At 61.3% G+C, this 17089-nt stretch overlaps 1 protein-coding gene across 4 annotated transcripts; it reads right to left on the bottom strand.

The window, feature by feature from the left end:
- Nucleotides 1-163: 163 nt before the first annotated feature.
- Nucleotides 164-16492, bottom strand: PLCB3 (phospholipase C beta 3). Of its 4 annotated transcripts, none has more exons than XM_086384366.1 (31): nt 16254-16492; nt 12885-12962; nt 12548-12616; nt 12319-12459; nt 12018-12097; nt 11861-11914; nt 11693-11768; nt 11490-11590; nt 10787-10953; nt 10566-10707; nt 9420-9660; nt 9135-9219; nt 8873-9059; nt 7941-8146; nt 7029-7125; nt 6865-6949; nt 6458-6582; nt 5962-6116; nt 5720-5881; nt 4950-5049; nt 4759-4863; nt 4455-4546; nt 3025-3190; nt 2900-2935; nt 2596-2788; nt 1885-2026; nt 1709-1785; nt 1384-1473; nt 1235-1292; nt 862-948; nt 164-781 (listed from the first exon to the last, which is right to left on the bottom strand). In XM_086384366.1, exons 10-31 carry the CDS (start codon nt 10705-10707, stop codon nt 578-580), a joined length of 2835 nt encoding a protein of 944 aa, XP_086240492.1. In that variant the 5' UTR covers nt 10787-10953; nt 11490-11590; nt 11693-11768; nt 11861-11914; nt 12018-12097; nt 12319-12459; nt 12548-12616; nt 12885-12962; nt 16254-16492; the 3' UTR covers nt 164-577. The 4 variants fall into 4 exon arrangements, 3 of the variants coding, with proteins under 3 accessions (XP_086240492.1, XP_086240491.1, XP_086240490.1); XM_086384365.1 differs by having other exon boundaries at nt 1885-2023; nt 10566-10712; XM_086384364.1 differs by having other exon boundaries at nt 10566-10712.
- Between the last annotated feature and the right edge of the window lie 597 nt (nt 16493-17089).

Raw genomic sequence — 17089 nt, forward strand, 5'->3', positions numbered from 1 at the left:
TTCCTGGGCAAGGAGGTCTCAAAACCCCTTTTTTGGGGGCCTGACCCACAATGCCCACAAGCCCATTTTATAGATGAGAAAACTGAGGCTCCAGAAAAAGAAGAACCAGATCTAGGGCCCAGAATCCTCTCCAGTACTGCCCCAAACCACGCTGCACACAGGGTCCCTGAAATCCACGTTTATTCACATAAAAAAAAAAAATCCCCAAAGGAAAGAGAAAGAATGTGACTTCCCGGAGCTCAAAGGCTCCACCCACTGTTCCCTGGGGAAGTGAGGGAGACAACTCCCACTCTAGGGTGTGGGTGTCATGGGGGTGAGGCCCTTCTGGCCCAGTGTGACCCACCCAGCACCTTCCCTAGGACTGAGGGCAGGAAGGAGGGGCTGGAAACTAATGGGACCCCAGGGGGGTAAAAGGAGGGAGTTAGTGTGGGGTGCTTGCCCTGGTTTAAAAAAATAAAATTTCTAAAGATAAAAAGTTTAAAAAAAAAAAAAAAAAAAGAGCATATTTAGTGTCTTAGCTTCCTGCCCTCCTCCCAGCGCCCACCTTGGCCTGGTGGCCACCTCTTGCTCAGCCAGTTCAGAGCTTTGTAGTCTCCTCCTGGCTCTCTGAGTCAGCGCCGGGCAGGTGCCCGCTGCTCCCAGGCGCGTGACCGTTGCTGGCACAGGCGACCAGATGCCCGTCCCCCAGTCCCTCCTGTGTCTCGCCCAGCAGGCTCCAGCGGATCTCCTGGGGCAGCCTCTCCCGCTGCTCCTGACAGTCCTGGACCAGCTGGGCCAGCAGCTGCAGGAGGAGCAGCGTCAGATAGGCCACGCAGTGCTCTGCCCACCTGCCGCCCGCCTGCCTCTCACCCACGGCCTCACCTTGGGCTCCTCTTCCGCCAGCTGTTGGAGGATCTGCTGCTGTCCGGCCACAAGGCGTTCCTGCCGCTGCTTCTGGGCCTCCTCCAGCTGTGTGTGGGGGACAAGGGCTCACACAAGGGTCTCTAAGGGAGGGGCCTGGGCCCCGGGGCTCTGGCGGCAGAGAAGTTAGGCAGACTCTCTTTCTGAACAAGAAGGCGAAGGTTCCCGGGGCTGTGTGACCAGGGTCCTGAGATGACTCTTAACAGCAGACCCATAGAGAAAGGATCTAGAAGTCCCTCTAGGGTGACGGAACACCAGGTTGACACCCAAGATTCTGGTTTGGGATGACTGAAGGAACAGGGGTGGGCTAGGGTGGCATCTGAGCTCCACTCACCCGACGGATGGAGTTGACTGACTCAGTGATGTGCCGACGGTTAATCTCTGTCAGTTCCCTGCACGGGAGGCAAGGAGGATGGGCTCAGCGCCCAGGTACCCACCCGGCCTGCCCAGCACACCACTGGCTCCCAGCCCCGATGCCCTTACGCCTCTTTCTTATGTTTCTCCCTGGTCTTGGCCTCTGAGATGCTGTTGTGGCGTTTCCTGTCCAGGATCTTCTGCAGCTCCTTCTTCTCCCTGGAGGAGCCAGTGGGAGAACAGGCAGGGTCAATGGCAGGACAGGGGTGTGCGTGTGTGTGTGTGTGTGTGCGCGTGCGTGTGCGCATTTGCCCACCTCGTGGCACCAGGGAGTACGCCCCTCTCCGTGCACGCATGCGTGTGTGTATCTGTGTGTGTCCATGTGTCTCTGCCCACCTCGTGGCACCAGGGAGTACCCCCTGACCCCGCCGCCCACGAGATCCCCGGCCTTCACCTCTCGTTTATCTCCTTCAGTTTCTTCAACTGAGTCATGTGAGCGTCCAGGACAACCTCCCTGAGCTTCAGCTGAGCCTACAGACACAGGTGGCCGACAGGTGACCCGGGCTGTGACAGGCCTGTCCCAGAGGCAGGCTCCCCCCACCCCCCACCACATGCCACCACCCCCCCCACCTGCTGCAGGTGCTCCAGCCTCCGATCCGCCTCTGTGTCCACCTGGGCCTCCCTCAGCTCCAGCAGACACTGCACCTGTTTCTTCTGGAACTCTTGATACCTGCTAACCTCTTCCTCTTCTGCCCTCTCGTCCTCCCCGCTTCTGTGGGGAGAACCCCTCTGGGTAATACTCAGGTTGTCACATGGACCTGGGCCAGGAGGGCAGGGGGACAGGGCAGATGCCCACAGGCAGTGACAGATACCAGCCCGGAGAGGTGGGATTGGTTATGCCAAGGAGGAGGCCTGTCAGCTCCACACAAATGTTAGGAGCCTATCTGGGCAACAGTCCCCGGAAACACGCTCTTATGAGGACTTCAAAAAAGGTATCCCTCCTGGTGGAAAGGGACTTCCTTTGTGGCTCAGCTGGTAAAGAATCCGCCTGCAATGTGGGAGACCTGGGTTTGATCCCTGGGTTGGGAAGATCCCCTGAAGAAGGGAAAGGCTACCCACTCCAGTATTCTGGCCTGGAGAATTCCATGGACTGCATAGTCCACGGGGTTGCAAAGAGGGTGGGACCCAGAGTCCTCTGTCTTCCTTGCAGCAAACCTCCTTCCTGGGGGTCAAAAGGGCAGCCCTGGGCCATCTGTCTATGTCCACCTGGTGCAGAAACCCTCATATTCATATTCACATTCACATCCACGCACAAAGCACATGGGCAGGCAGGATACTCACAGGACGCCAGGCCGCTGTCGGCACCTGCTCCCCGCACGGGCCTGGGCCAGGTTGTCGAGCAACCGGCGCGTGAGGGCAACGGCCTTCCGCTGATGTTTCTTGTACAGCTCCCGGAAGTCTCGCTCTTGCCGGCTCCGGAGCTTCACTAGGGCCTTGTGGCCTCGGAGCTCGTCCAGCGGGGCCGGGGCCACCTCTGTGGACAGCAAAGGCAGGCTGGGCTGGGCTGGGCTGGGGCAGACCACCCCTGCCGGAGCACCGGTTCCCTGCAGAAGTAGCCCTGCCCCAGGACAGGCCCGCCCCCTACCTGAGAGGATGCTGGCGATAAGATCATCGCGCTGACCTGGAAAGCACAGGCAGGGCTGGCTGTGAGAAGCTGGAGAAGGGCAGAGCTATCCCCGTCTCTCCACCTACCCCCAGGCCGCCCCTTACCTGGGCTGCTGATGGAGGAGCTGATGGAGGAGCTGGTCGGGGAGGTGGCGGGGCCTGGGGGCCGGCGCGGGGAAGCGTCCAGCGGGCTGGGCGTCGGGTGTGGGTTCAGCTGGCACCCCAGCTGCTGAGTCTGGGTCTCCTGGCTCGTCTCCGGGCCAGACTGAGCCTGCAAGGGTGAGGTGGAGGAAGTAGAATGCTCTATGCTCCTTCCAGAAATGCTACTCTCTCCAGACCCTTCTTTTATTTTTTTTAAATATTTTGGGGGGAGGGAGCCACACCGTGAGGCTTGTGGAGGACCTTAGTTCTCCAACCAGGGATCGAACCCAGGCCCTTGGCAGTGCAAGTGCAGAGTCCTAACCACTGGACCACCAGGGAACTCCCCCTCTCTAGACCCTTCCATCCTTCACAACCTCCTTCAGCCTGTGGCCCTGGACTCCTCTCGTCTGTCACGTGGGGGCTGTGAGAATAACTCTATGAGAACAAGACATGCATTTCTAACCCCCTTTGGCACGTGGGGTCTGGGGAAGAGAACGTGAGGTCATGTCTCTAGGATGTGAGGCCTCACTGCATATGGTTAGGAACTTCTAGATTGTTCTGGAAAGCCCTGGCCCAGCCCCAAGTTCCCTCCTGTCTCTGAGTCCCCCCTCCACCCTTGCCCACAGCTGCTCATCTTCCTCGATGCTTAGCTCCTGATTAAATCAACGAAGGAAGTGACCGCAGAGGGGGCACTAGTCTCTCCCGCTAATAACTCCAGACAGCCAGCTTTCTTCCCTGCTGCCGCAGGCCCCCAGGGGACCGGGCCTAGATGTGTGGCCAGCCTCTGCTCCTGACCCCTCCCCGCAGAAGCCACGGCCCGTCTCATGGCTCCCAGGACCATGCTTGAAAAGCTTTTAGGGCTTCCAACTGCCCTGGTGAAGCGGCTGAACTCCTCACCCTGGCTTTGAGCCTGCCGGCAGCCAGGATTCTAGCCCTGGACAGTCCTGAAGGCCTTTCTTAAGCAGAAGGGATTTCCACCTCCTTAAAATGTGGCGAGTAACCCCAGGCAGCTGAGCCTCCTGAACGAGAGCCCAGAAGCCCTAGCCGTGCAGCGTGGTGGAAGGGCGCTGGAGGCAGAGCCCAGGGCTGGAGGGACAGTGTGGGTGAACCCATGAAGCTGACAGCAGCAGCAAGCAGGGAACAGGCTCCTCAGGGAAAAGAGTCCTACCACCAGCTGGGACTGGCATGGGCGGTATAGACAGAGGAGAGCGGAGAAGGCTGCAGGATGCTTCTCCACCAGGGCTGGGCCCAGGGGTCAGCTCTGACCACTCCCCCACCCTGACCCCCAGGGTCCAGGTGAGCCTGAGCCTTGCTGCCCTCCTGCCTGTCAAGAGCACAGGCAGACAGACCCCTCCAGGCATCACTGTGCCTGCCCCTGACCTGCCCTGGCTCACCTCGCTCTCCCCAATGAGGGCAGCCAGCTGCTTGGCCCTCTGGTCCATCAGGCTGACATGCTTGATGGGGTTGATCAGGGCCTCTGCATAGTCTAGGGGTGGAGGGGCAGAGGGCAAGGGTCTCAGACAGAACCCCCAGGGCCCACACACTCCCCAGCTCTGGTCTCACACAGGGACCACAAAATCACCCTCAGATCTGTTTACCACCCACCTGGTGCCACCAGTCCCAGCCAGTCCCAGGCCCTGGTGGTGTCCTTGTCCCCACCCTGCCTGGCCTGCCCTGCCCCAGCCCCATGCGGCTCACCCTGGTGGTCGTCGGGGATGTAGTCGGAGGCCTCGGTGTAGATGAGCAGGGCTGGCAGGCACAGCGGCTGGTTGGCCTCATTCCGCAGGCAGATGTAATGGTACCCTGGGAAGGTGGGAGGGCAAGGGGGCTGAGCACAGGTCCCCACACACTGTGCCCCCCCTAACTGCCCAGAGCCCAGATGGTCTCACCTGAGCGGATAGCAGAGACAGGCAGGATCCGGTGCCCCACGAACTTGCCCCCCTCCTCAAAGGCCGCGATGCGCAGCGAAGCCAGTGTGGGCAGCACCACCTGAGGGCCCAGTCTGGTCTGAGCCGCAGATGACCATGGCCAGCAAGGCCGCCACCCAGAGTGGGCCCCTGGACCACATGACCCAACCACAGACCATCAGTCACCATCGCCACTGAGCCAATGGTGGACCCGCACCTCCGCAGCCGGGCCAGAGGTGGCCAGTGTTCCCCAGAGCCCTGAGTCCAGAACACAGGCAGACAGACCCCTCCAGGCATCATTATGGCAGGACGGGTCTGGTCACTGCCGGCTTAGCAACTAGACCAAGCCATGCATCTGAGACTGAGGCCGCATCCTCGGCAGGCCCATCCATCTGGGAGGCAGGGAGCAGCTGGGGTGAGCTTGCAGCAAGTCCCTCCTGCCTGGGAGAGGGGGTGGGCTGTGCCCCCAGGGGGCTACGGGACCTCCTGCCGTTTCAGCTTCCTGTCCCCCCACCCTGACCCCACAGAGGGCAGGGAGCTCCAGCCTGACGCGGGGACAGGCAGGACCTGGGGTGACAGGCCTAGCCTCGGCACCGCTGCCTCTGACCCCCGACCATGTGGCACTCCTGTTCCCCCACCAAGAGAGCCCGGCAGGTCTGGGGTGACACCCCTAGCCTCGGCACCCCTGCCTCTGACCCCGACCACATGGCGCTCCTGTTCCCCCAAGGGAGTCTAGCAGGTCTGGGGCTCACCTTGGGGAAGTCGAATGGCTCCTCATCCCACACAGGGTTGAACGAGTTCCCCTGTGAGGTCCGTGTGCGGTACTTGCGCCGCGTGTCAACAGGAAGCCCGAACATGTCTACCTCCACGTAGATGCCCACCTTCCTGTCGGACAGGAACTGCCCCGAGATCACCTGGGGGGCCAGGAGGGTGAGGAGGCTGCTCAAAAGTCCCACCCCCGGGACACCCTGGCTCGCGCCCTTCCCGGCCCCACCTTGACCCGCACGGCATTGGCCACGATGCCGTCCACTATGACTTCGGTGAAGGGGTCAAAGGACTTGTCCGGCCGCCGCATGAACTCAGGCTTGAGTAGGTAGCCGCTACGCCCGTTGTACTCAAACACGCCGGCGTTGAGCTGCATTGGCACATCTGGGGGGGGCGGTGCGCAACATGGGGAGGGCGAGGGTCAGCAGGTGGAACAGGGTCAGGGGTCAGGAAGGACACTGCCATGCAGTGCAGTGGGGAAACCAGGGGTCATTCAGGTCAGATCAGATGGCATCCAGGATCCAGATTCCAAGAATACTGGACAAGGGGCCAGGTCTAGCATCAGCCAAGGTCAGGGGTTAGGGTCAGCTGAGGTCTTGGTTGGATTTGGGGATCTGGTATTAGATAGAGTCAGAGGTCCCTGAAGTCAAGATTCACAGGATCAGGGGGCAGAAGTTAGTGAGGCTGGGGGCCAGAGGTCAAAGGTAAGGCAGGGCAGCGCTCACCCAGGGTCTGAAAGTTGAGTGCAACGAGCTGGCAGCCCACGTTCCAGAAGAGCTGGGGCATGTAGTTGGACGAGTCCACGCGGGTGCCCTTGGGGTAGATGCGGCTGAGCTGCTGCTTGTTGTATCTGAGGTTGACAGTCAGGGACCACAGGCAGGTACTGGCCCCGCGTTCTGCCTCGAGCCCAGTGCTCCAGGCCCATCCTCGGCTCCTGTGAACCCATCTCCCGGCCTTAGCTCAAGCTGTCCCGCAGTCCCCCACTTCTCAGCCTAGGCCCTGGGCAGTCTCCCAGGCCCACTCCCAACCTAGACAGGGGTGCTTGAGAGTCAGGAGTGGTAGAACCACCCGAGCCTGCCTCCCAGTGAGCAGCCCCACCCTGGCCTGCCAGACTGCCAGTGCGGAAGGATACTCCACAAACTCCATGGGGCTCTTGGTCAGTTGCTCCATGGCCTTGGTCTCCACGAAGGACGACATCTCGAAGCACTTGTTCCTCTCTGGGGGGTGGAGGTGGGAGGGGATCAGGCCTGGCAGAGCCCGACTGCCTCCCCTTCCCCCACCTCTCACCCCACTCACTTCGAGCAGCCTCGAAGGACTTGAACTTGACAGGCTCGATATAGTTGACGAGTGTGGACATTTCCTCAGTGGCGTTGACCTCACTGCTGGCGGTGCCCTGGGGCCCCCAATCGCAGGGTCAGCGGTTCCGTGCCCCCCAGCCGGGAGTTGGAAGCTCCCTCACCTGCCCCCGCACCACAGAGGAGGCGCTGACCCTCTTCCCAGCCCGGCCACAGCCTGTCCGTCATGGTCCCATGCGCCCCACAACCTTCTCTCTGGGCCTTGCTGACCGGGCCCTGGACCCCACCTTCCCAGTCTGCCTCCTGCCCCCTGATCCTTGGAAGCTGGAACTCCTCAGCCAACCTCAGGGGTTCAATTATTCACATGAGGGTGAGCCCCCAAATTCCCACCCCCACTCTCATTTCCAGCCACCGCCTTGCCACCTCTTCCTGGGTACTCACAAGATTCTCCAAGCCTTGTGTCCTGAGCTCACTCACCTCTGCCCACATCCGTCCCCACTCCAGGCCCCTCCCAAACCCAGTCTCAGCGCTGACCTTTCCTGTCACCTCCCTTCCCCAGAACTCAGTGCCCCTCCCTCCTCCACACTCTCTGGCCCTGCCACAAGGCCTGTGCACAGCCCCCCTTCCTCAGTCTGCTCACCCAACGTCCTCGCCGAGGTCCGACTCCCCACTCCTCACCCCGGTTCTACACCCTAACTCACCCCTCCCAGCCCATATCCCAAACACAATTTCACACTTGTTTCCATACCTGTTTACCTAAGACCCTCCCCAACTCCACACACACCCCCTCTGTGTGAACTCTGGGAGGGCAGGTGGACCCAGCGCTCAGGGCTGTGCCTGGCACAGTCAGGGCTCAGCCCACTTGGGAAGTGAAGGCATGCCACTGCCCCCTCATCCCGCTCGCAGGCCTGACCTCATCCGTGGTCGGCTTTTTGGGGTCCGTTTGTTCCTCCTCTTCCTCGTCCTCTTCCTCATCCTCCCGGTAGGCAGGTCCAAGAACATCAGGGCCCCGCTGCAAACCCTCCTCCCCCAGAGACTTCCGAGGCTCCAGGCTGGGCTTCTCGAGGCCCACCTCCTCCCCATTGCTCAGGCCTGGGCAGCTGTCAGAGCTGGGGGACCCTGCAGAGGACAAGGCCATGGGGTCAGGGGTCAGGGCACACAATTGCTCAGGAGCCAGGAAGGGTTGGGCCCGGGGGGTGCAGAGCTGCCTCATGGAGTCCAGGGGTACTCTCAGCGCAGTGTCGCTGAGGAGAGGGGGAGGTCAGGAATTGAATGGGATCAAACCCAGTGGTAGTGTAGAGGAGTCAAAGGTCAAAGGTCAGGGTGCAAATATAACTCTGGGGAGATGTAACTCAGGAAGATAGGTAGGGTGGCTCAGAAGGCTGAGAACTGGGATACAACAGTCCTGACAGTTAGGGGGAAGGATGACAAGGAGGGGTTCCAAGTCAAGGGTCAGTTAGGGCTACACCCCATGAAGGGGCTTAGGGAGGTGAGCAGTCAGGGGTCAGATGGAAGAGGGGCCTCAATAAAGTGCGAGGTCAGGGTGAGCTGAAATAGGACCCACTGGGAGGGTACACTCAGAAGGGGTCTCAGGAGAGAGATGGTTCACTGAGGTCAGAGGTCTGAGTCACAACCTGGTCGAGGGGGAACACCTCTGTGAGGTGCTAGCTGGAGGCTGAGACTGAAGGGTCAGGAGGTGGATGGAACCACATCCCAGGCGACGAGTGGCTCAGAGAGGGGGGAGGTCAGGTTGGGCCCAGAAGGCGCATCTCCAGGGAGGGCTGGGCTCAGAGAAGTGGGGGCTTAGAGTCGGGACTGGGGTAGGAGGTCAGGCCAGGATCTCACCAAGCTGGGGCGAGGAGGGCTCGGTGGTGGCGGAGCTCTCGCTCAGGGCCGAGTTGCTCTGCTCCAGTGGCCGCTTGCGCACGGAGCTGTCGGGGACGCCGCTGCCGAGTCGGTGCCGCTTCTTGTTCTTCACCAGGATGCGGCCCATCAGGTCCTGGGGGCTGGGCAGGGGGACGCCTGGGGCCAGCTGGTGGGCATGGACAGGTCAGCGTCTGCTGGGTGCCCTAACCCCCACGCCCTGCCCCAGCTCTGAGCCCCATACCGGGTACTTGTCCAGGGGGTCGATGAGCAGAGCGTCCCCAAAGATGGAGCGGCAGTACTCAGCCATCTTGGCCTGCTGTTTCGCCCTGTGGGGCCAAGGTCAGAGGTCAGAGGTTCCTGGGGTGAAGCTGAAATCCCCAGAGTGGATCAGAGGCTGGCAAGATGACCAAAAGGGTCACTCTCTCCCAGGGTCAAAGGTCATAGGAGCAATCCAACAGTGTCATGGTGAGTGGCTGTCCCTGGGTCAACAGGGACTCCCCCCGGCTGGGATTGGGGCCCCACTCACGAGTCCACGTGGTTCTCAAAGGAGAGGATGACGGGGTAGGGCGAAGTCTTGAAGGCGGTCTCCGCGATGGCCTCAAGCACGTCTCTCAGCGGCACCTCCGTGGTCATGGTGAAGCCGTGCGTGATGAACGGCTCCTCCTCGGGCGGCCGCCCCTTCCACACGTCCAGCTCCACACAGCGGCAGCCCCACAACAGCGCCTGCCGGTACATCTCCACCGACGAGGTTCCGGCCAGCTGCCCCGCTGGGGGCCAGGCTCCATCACCACCAGTGCCCAGCCAGCCTGGCTCCTCATCCTCCTCCCCAGGCCTGCGCTGAGCTGGGTGGGGCCGTGCCGGGGACACAGAGCCCCGGTGGTGGCCTAGCCTGGGCTCTCTTTGTCTGGGCAGCTGCTGATCACTCCTTGATTCACTGTGGAACCAGCATCACCTCTCCCCAAAGCCCCAAAGCCAGGCAGAGTCAGCATCCGTCGGCACTGGCGGACAGGCGGGCCCTCTACCTCCAGGTCTCACCCTCTCTCAGATGAACTCCCATCAGCCCCCATCCCACCGGCCTGAACTGGGGGTTGTCCCCAGCACCCCCACGGCCCCCCGCTTCCCTTTCTTCCCTCCACGGTGGCTGCCCTGGAACAGCCTCTGTCACCTCCTCCTGGGGACAGCAGGCTCCTCCCCGCCTCCCATCCAATCTCTGTGGAGCACCGGGCGTCATCCTTCTAAAAACATACCAGGTCACATCACCTCTCCCTGCTCAACACCTTGCAAGAAGCCTTCCCATTCACTCAGGATCAGTACAAATTCCTTCCATTCTTTCTGCGCCTCCAGGGTCCCTCTCTGGATACCTGCCCCACCACGCCCCACCCGCCCCACCCCGCCTCCTGGCCTCCTTTCAGCTTAAGAGCACCAGGTGGCCCCAGCTCCAGCCCCGCCACCCCTCCAATATACACAGGCTGTCCTTCACAGGGCAGGTGCAGGCCTCAGCCCTTCCCCTGGGGAAGCCTCCTGGACCTCCGGGGAAACCCATGCACAGAAGCCCGCTCCCCAGGACAGGCTTGCTATTTCTGGCTTGCTTCCCCAGCATGGGCCACCCCAAAGGGAGGGAGGCAGTCTGAGGACCAGAGGGCAGAGGTCACGCTAGGATGGGCACGCTCACCCGTGAGATAGGTGTTGTGCGAGGAATTGATGAAGTAGGCGCTGAGCGGCTGGGTCATGTCTGTGCTCAGATCCAAGGCCTCAAGCGGCAGAATGCCATTCTCCTCACCTCCCAGGTAGCGGCTGAAGCCCTCCATGGACATCTGGTCTGGGGGACAGGGTAGGGTCAGCAGGGTCAGTGGGGGCCCTCCCGCCTTGCCCCCAGTTCCCACGCTGGCTCACCTCGCTCCAGGAACTGCTTGTTGGGTTCGTACTTCTCGATGAGCAGTCGGGCCTGGGAGGGCCGCAGAGGTGGGTACAGCACTTCGTTGAGCCGCGGGTCCCGCTGCTTCTGGTTAATGAAATCCATGAGCTGCTCCAGCGTCAGATAAGGTTTGCCCTTGGCACCTCTGGAGGGGGTGAGATGCTGGCTTAGGCTGCAGCCTCACCAGCCCCTGCTTCAAACCCTCCCTGGGGGAGGAGTCAGAAGGTCGGTGCCTAGTTCCAGAACCTTCTGATGGGGACGGGGGCCAGTCTCAGCCCCCCTGGGCCTCAGTTTCCCCATCCACTCTCCTAACCACTTGGTGCCGATGCTGGTATCAGTAAGGGCTTTGGAAGCCACCAAGGGCTTGGCCCACCACACCATGCCTGCCTGCAGCTCCTGAGTCCAACCTCAGGTCCAGCGTCATCCACAACACATCTGAGCCAATGCATTCTGGTCCCCAGCGCGGGGGACCTCCTGCTGTCTCAGGAGCATCCTTGGTCAAGAAGGGTCAGCACAGAACTGTCCACATAAGAGCCCCAGGCAACCCTGAGCACAGCTACAGCCCAGCACACAGAGACCCCCAAGAGGTCTGCCTCCCCTCCCGGGACTGGAAGGAATGCCGCTGCCGGCAGAGGCCAGACGCAGTACACGGGGGCCGGTGGGCAGGTCGGCCTTGCTCACATCTCCAGCAGGATCTTGTCAATGTCTGGCCGCAGACACAGTTTGTTCAGGAACCGCTCAAAGATTTCCAAGGAAAACTCGTCGGGCCGGATGGACTCGCTCTAGGGGCCAGGAGTGGAGAGTCAGAACCCAGGGTCAGCCGGCCCTGAAAGGGCAGGCACCCATTGTGATACCCGCCCAACCCCTGTCCCCAGGCCCCTCACTCGGTTGAAATTGAGGCCACAGGATTCCAGTGCAGTTTCTACTCGCTTCTTGTCTGCTGAGAACATCTTCAGGATGCTGAGCAGATGGGAAGGGTTAGGGTCAGTGGGGCAAAGGTCACCAAGGTCAGAACAGCAGAGGAGGTGCTGAGGAGGGAAAGGGGTGCTCACTTCTTGACTGGAATCCGTCCATCCTGGTTTACCTGCAGCTTCAGCTTCGTGTATCTGGGGAGACAGGTGGCAGGGTCACGCCCTGGGACAACAGCCTCCTGAACCCCCCACCACGCACTCCTGCCCCGCGCTTCCCCAGGGCAGGCCCAAGGCTCACGCTTTGCGCAAGAAGGTGTTCCGGGAGGCGTTCTGAGCCAGGATGTTCATAGCCAACTTGAAGAGCTCCTCGGACCAGACCTGAGGGGTCAGGATCCAGGGGCAGGGCGTGAGTGGGGGACAGAGGGGCTGGCTCAGCCACTGTCTGATACACAGGAAATGCTTATAAACCGTTTTGTCAGAGGATGATCAGAAAAAGGGGCAGAGAACAGCCTAGTACACAGCAGGTGCCTACTAAGTGATGGCTGACTCAGCAAGTGAGGCAGTAGCTCCCCCAGGCCCAGCCATCGATCCCAGCCCACCTTGGCTGTATCATCCTGCACGGCCATGAAGTTCAAGAATGTTGTATTCACCGGGTCTGGCCCGGCCACCACTGTCATCAGCTTCTCCTCCAACCGGGCATCAGGGCCCCCAAAGCCCAACACCTCCCGGATCTTGGGGTCCTGTGTAGATGAGAGCCAAGGGTGAAGAGGGCTGTCCCCTTCCCCCATTACCTCACTCCCATCCATAACCTGGGGCCCCATCACTCACCTTGGGCAGGCGGGCATAACGGCCCGTCCTGGTGTCCCTGATGGAACTGATGTCGAGTGTGTCCACCTCCTGGGGAAACCAGATGCCACGGTGGGTCTGAGAGGCTCCAGGGTGAGAGCTGGAAGCCTCCAAGCTCCCCACCGGGGCCAGGGAGTGCTCACCCCCTGCTGTAGCCCCAGTCTTAGCCCCCACCCGTAGCACTTCCTGTCCAGGGAATTGTGGGAGAGGTCAGGCAGCAGTGGGGCCCCACCCCCAAGGGTAGGGTCAGGGAATGGTTTCGGGGGGTATGGGGTAGGGGGCCCTAGACCCAAGAAAGCTGTGCCAGCGCCACCCTCACCATGTTGGGTCCCGTCCAGTACAGGAAGAAGCCATTGGAGTCCACTCGCAGGGTTACCAGGTTCCGACTGGAGGCCTCCTGGGGACGAGAAGGATGGCAGGGGTCAGGGAGTGAGGGCTGCTGCCCAGGTCTGGGCCCTGGAACCCCGGGCCCATCCACTCCAATCTTTCTGCTAGTGAGTGAAGATGACGGCTCAGCCAGGCCACAGGTCCTTAGTGGCTCCTTTCAGTCCTCAGGACAAAGCTGAGCTCCTAGGCCCCTCCCAGCCCCACCTCCTTCTTGCTCTAAGACTCTGTCACATGGACCACTATCTATTCCCCATCCCCAGGTTTTGCATCATTGTTCCCGTGCAGGGATATCTTCCTTTCTTTCTCTACCCATGAAATCTGATCTGCCTCCTTGGAGAGGCCTCCCCAGACCCCAACCCTGGGCTGTTTCCTCATAAGGTCTGAGAGGTCCCTGGTGGCTGAAGCCCCCACAGCCCCCTTGGGAATATTTATGGAATGAAAGAAGAGGGTTTGGAACTGACCCTCACGGTCCTCTGTGTCCCTCATTCAGGTCCCCAGGACAGCCAGCCACCCCTTACATCGGCCTCAAAGTCTGTTACCCCCCCGCTCTGCACCCCACTGGAGTCCCACAGCTTCGAGGCTCACCCCACCCATCTTACAGCACAGACTAAGTCCCCTTGGACAGGTACTCATCCTGCCCTCAGGCCCAGACAGTGAATTCAGCCCTCACTCAAACAGCCTGGTGGAAGGGCAGCAAAAGGGTGCACTGGCTCCATTTCCGAGAAGAGCCACCCTGTGTGACTCAGGACCAGCAGCGGTGGGGACGGGGTGGTGTCATCAGCAGCTCAGACTCAGCCAGGGCCCAAGTGACCAAGTGGCCACAGGCAGAACTCTCCTGTGGCTGTTTAGTTGCTCAGTGGTGTCCAAGTCTTTGCAACCCCTTGAATTGTAGCCTGTCAGGCTCCTCTGTCCGTGGGATTTTCCAGCCCAGAATGCTGGAGTGGGTTGCCATTTCCTTCTCCAGGAGATCTTCCTGACCCAGGGATCAAACTCGCATCTCCTGCATTAGCAGGCACTGGCAAGTGGATTCTTTACCACTGAGCCGCAAGGGAAGCCCAGAACTCTCTTCCCCCAGGCCAACAGAAGACCCTGCCTCACCCTGGTGCCACTCCCAAGTTACTGCTCACTGGTGGTCAGTACAACAGCTCACCCTCCCTTCTGCTTGCCAGGTATAGGTCTAAGCACCCACTATCTAGGAGCTCACTTAGTTCTCTAAACATCCTATGAGGTCTGTGCTACTGTTCTTCCCATTTTACATTTGAGAAGACTGAGCCACAGAAAGACTATGCAGCTTTCCTAAGGTCAAGAAAAGGAGCCAAGATGTGCACGCAGGCAGTATGGCTCCAGGGCTTCCCTGGTAGACCAGACTGTAAAGAATCTGCCTGAAATGCAGGAGACCCAGGTGCAATCCCTGGGTCCGGAAGATCTCCTGGAGGAGGAAACAGCAACCCACGCCAGTATTCTTGCCTGGAGAATTCCATGGACAGATGAGCCTGGTGGGCTACAGTCCATGGGCTCACAAAGAGTCGGGCATGACTGAGCGACTAACACTACTAGCGTGGTTCCAGAGGCTTTTCTGGTGGCTCAGCGGTAAAGAATCCACCTGCTAATGCAGGGAATGCGGGTTCAATCCCTGGATCGGGAAGATCCCCTGGAGGAGGAAAGAGCAATGCACTCCAGTATTCCTGCCTCGGAAATCCCTTGCCTGGCAGGCTTCAGTCCATGGAGGGTTCTTGTTGAACTGAGCAATTGAACAACAATAACAAGTATGGCTCTCGAGTCCCAACGTTTGGGAAGCAGGGAACCAGGACCTCTGCCAGACTCCCAGCTGCTGGCCTCAGCCGCCACCCCACCGTGGGGCCTGGGATCAGTCTCTGTTCTCCAGACTCAGTTTCCATCTGCAGGAGGATGGGGACTGCACTAGCCCCGCCCATCTCAGGCTTTGCTTAGGAAAGATGGGAGACTGAGCTGGAGGCAGAGGGGACGGCAGCTTGGGAACTTTTGGGGTGCTTGGGCCTCCCCACCTCACTGGGCTGACACCTACCCTCAGCCCTTCTCTGGGATTACCAACCCTGCCCTGGGGCTCAGGGGCCCCCAGTAGTGTGAAGAGGGGCTAGTTCTGTGGGCACTGCCTCCAGGGCCTCCCTCTAACCCTCCTCAGGGGCCCGGTCTTCAAAGGCAGCCGGAACCCCAGCCTCTCAGGCCCCAAGTCCTTGTCAGCAACCCCCACCCCACCCCCAGGGCCCTCTCCCTGTTCCCACTTCCTTATTTGGGTTTATCACACTGGAAGGAAAAGGAGAAACTTTTCCCTTCAAGCTGGCCTGGGGGGAGGGGTCTGCCCTAGTCCCAGGGGCGCCGGGAGACCCTCTAGGGCACACCTGTTACCTCGGGCCACGCCCCCAGCCCCTCCCCTAGCTCTCACGCCTACCCGCCCCACCCAGCCGGAAAGGAGCCGGGAGTCTTCCAGGCCTCCGGCCTGGCTGGGAAGGAGCAGCTAGGAAGCTCAGGCCGGCGAGGAGGGGCCCAGGGGGCAGGGGAAGGGGCGCTGTGGAAACGAGCGTGAGGGGCAGGACCCGTCGCCGAGCCGCAGGTGGGAGCGGGGCCTCGGGGATGCAGCAGAGGCAGGTCAGATAAAAGGGGGCCAGGATTTATTGGGGTTCAAAGTCCCAGTGCTAAGGAGTGGTGAGCAAAGTTCCCCCGACGTGGAGGAACTTGGGGGGCAAAGTCTCCATGTGGGGTGACTTGGTACTCCCACCAGAGCGGGGAGCTGGGCTGGGATCTAGAAGCAAGGCAAAGGGGTGCCAGCCAGAACAGGGTGAAAAAGTGATGAATGGAGAAGAATGTTCAAAATAGGGTACGAGGAAGAGCAGGGTCCCAGAGGCACCCAGTCAGAATGGGGATACGCTAAGCCAGAGTGGGGGCCATGGTTCTTGAGCCAGACCGTCCAGTGCCGGGCAGGGGTCTGGTGACCAGGCCAGGGTTGGAGGAACGAAAATTAGACGGGCAGGGAGAAGTGAGAAGGACGAGTAAAAAAGCAGGGGCTAGGATTTATTGGGGTTCGAAATCTCCGAGCCAAGGAATAAATGTCAAATTTTCCGCAGATGAGGGGCTGGACTGGCGGGTGGGGGACAAAGTCTTCCTTACGGGGACGATTGGGGACTCAAGTTTCCGGAGCGCAGCCAGGCTGGGATGGGGGTGGCGCGGTGATCAGGCCAGTCTGGGCCGGGGGTCCCCGGCGTCTGGCGGAGCAGGAGTGACGGAGTCCCCGGATCTGGGCGGAGCAGGGAGCCCCTGCACTCACCTCGTCCCATTTGATGAACTTACTCCCGCGCCGCAGGGTCTCCACGACGGTGGGCGGCTCTAGCTGCAGCGCGTGGACGCCGGGCCTGGCGCCCGCCATAGCCGGGCCGGGGGCGGGTCGGGGACCCACGGAGCCCCGACGGGGACCCGACGGCGCCGCTGTTCCCTCCGCGCGCTCCCGCACGGCCCGCTCCGGCCCGGCGGCGTCTGCGCCCGCCCGCCAGCCAGTCTGTCCCGGACAGACCAGAGAATCGGCGGGGCCCGGCCGGGGCGGGGCGGGGGCGGGGCCGCAGCGGGACCGCCCCCTCCCACAGCGTCCGGCCGGCCCGCCTCGCGTCGGCTCCCCCTGGCGGCCGGGGCGGCGACTGCAGCCAGAGGAGGGATGGGACCCGGGGCGCGCCTAGACTGAGGCGCTTCGCTGGGGGAACTCAGCTGAACAGGTTCGGGGTGGAGGGAGGGTGCTTAGGGATCGGGGTGCAGCTAGGTGGACTGGGTGTAGAGGGCGCTGCTGAAGACCGGCCCTGGGGTTAGCCCACTGTTTCTGAGGAGCAGGGGCGGGGGTATTACCAGAGAGCAATACTTGGGCCTGAGGGAGAAGAGACCTGCCTTCCACCCCACTCCTGCAGCATTTAGCTGAGTGCTGGAAAAGCCACTCCCACCCCCGCCTCTGCCCTCACATCGCCTCACCCCTTCCAGCAGCAGCTCGGCCCCCCTCCCTGAGAGCAATTAGCAAGCTAATGGGTCTCCCGCCGCAGGCGCCCTCCCCCGTCCCTAGCCCGGGGAGGCCCGGCGCCTGCCGCCTCCTTTGAGGACCCAAGCACCCTGGCTTTGTAGAGC

The sequence above is a fragment of the Bos grunniens genome, chromosome 29 (genome assembly GCF_055505025.1).
Source record: "Bos grunniens cultivar Pamir isolate PY7600 chromosome 29, Bosgru_T2T1.0, whole genome shotgun sequence".
Classification (NCBI taxonomy): domain Eukaryota; kingdom Metazoa; phylum Chordata; class Mammalia; order Artiodactyla; family Bovidae; genus Bos; species Bos grunniens.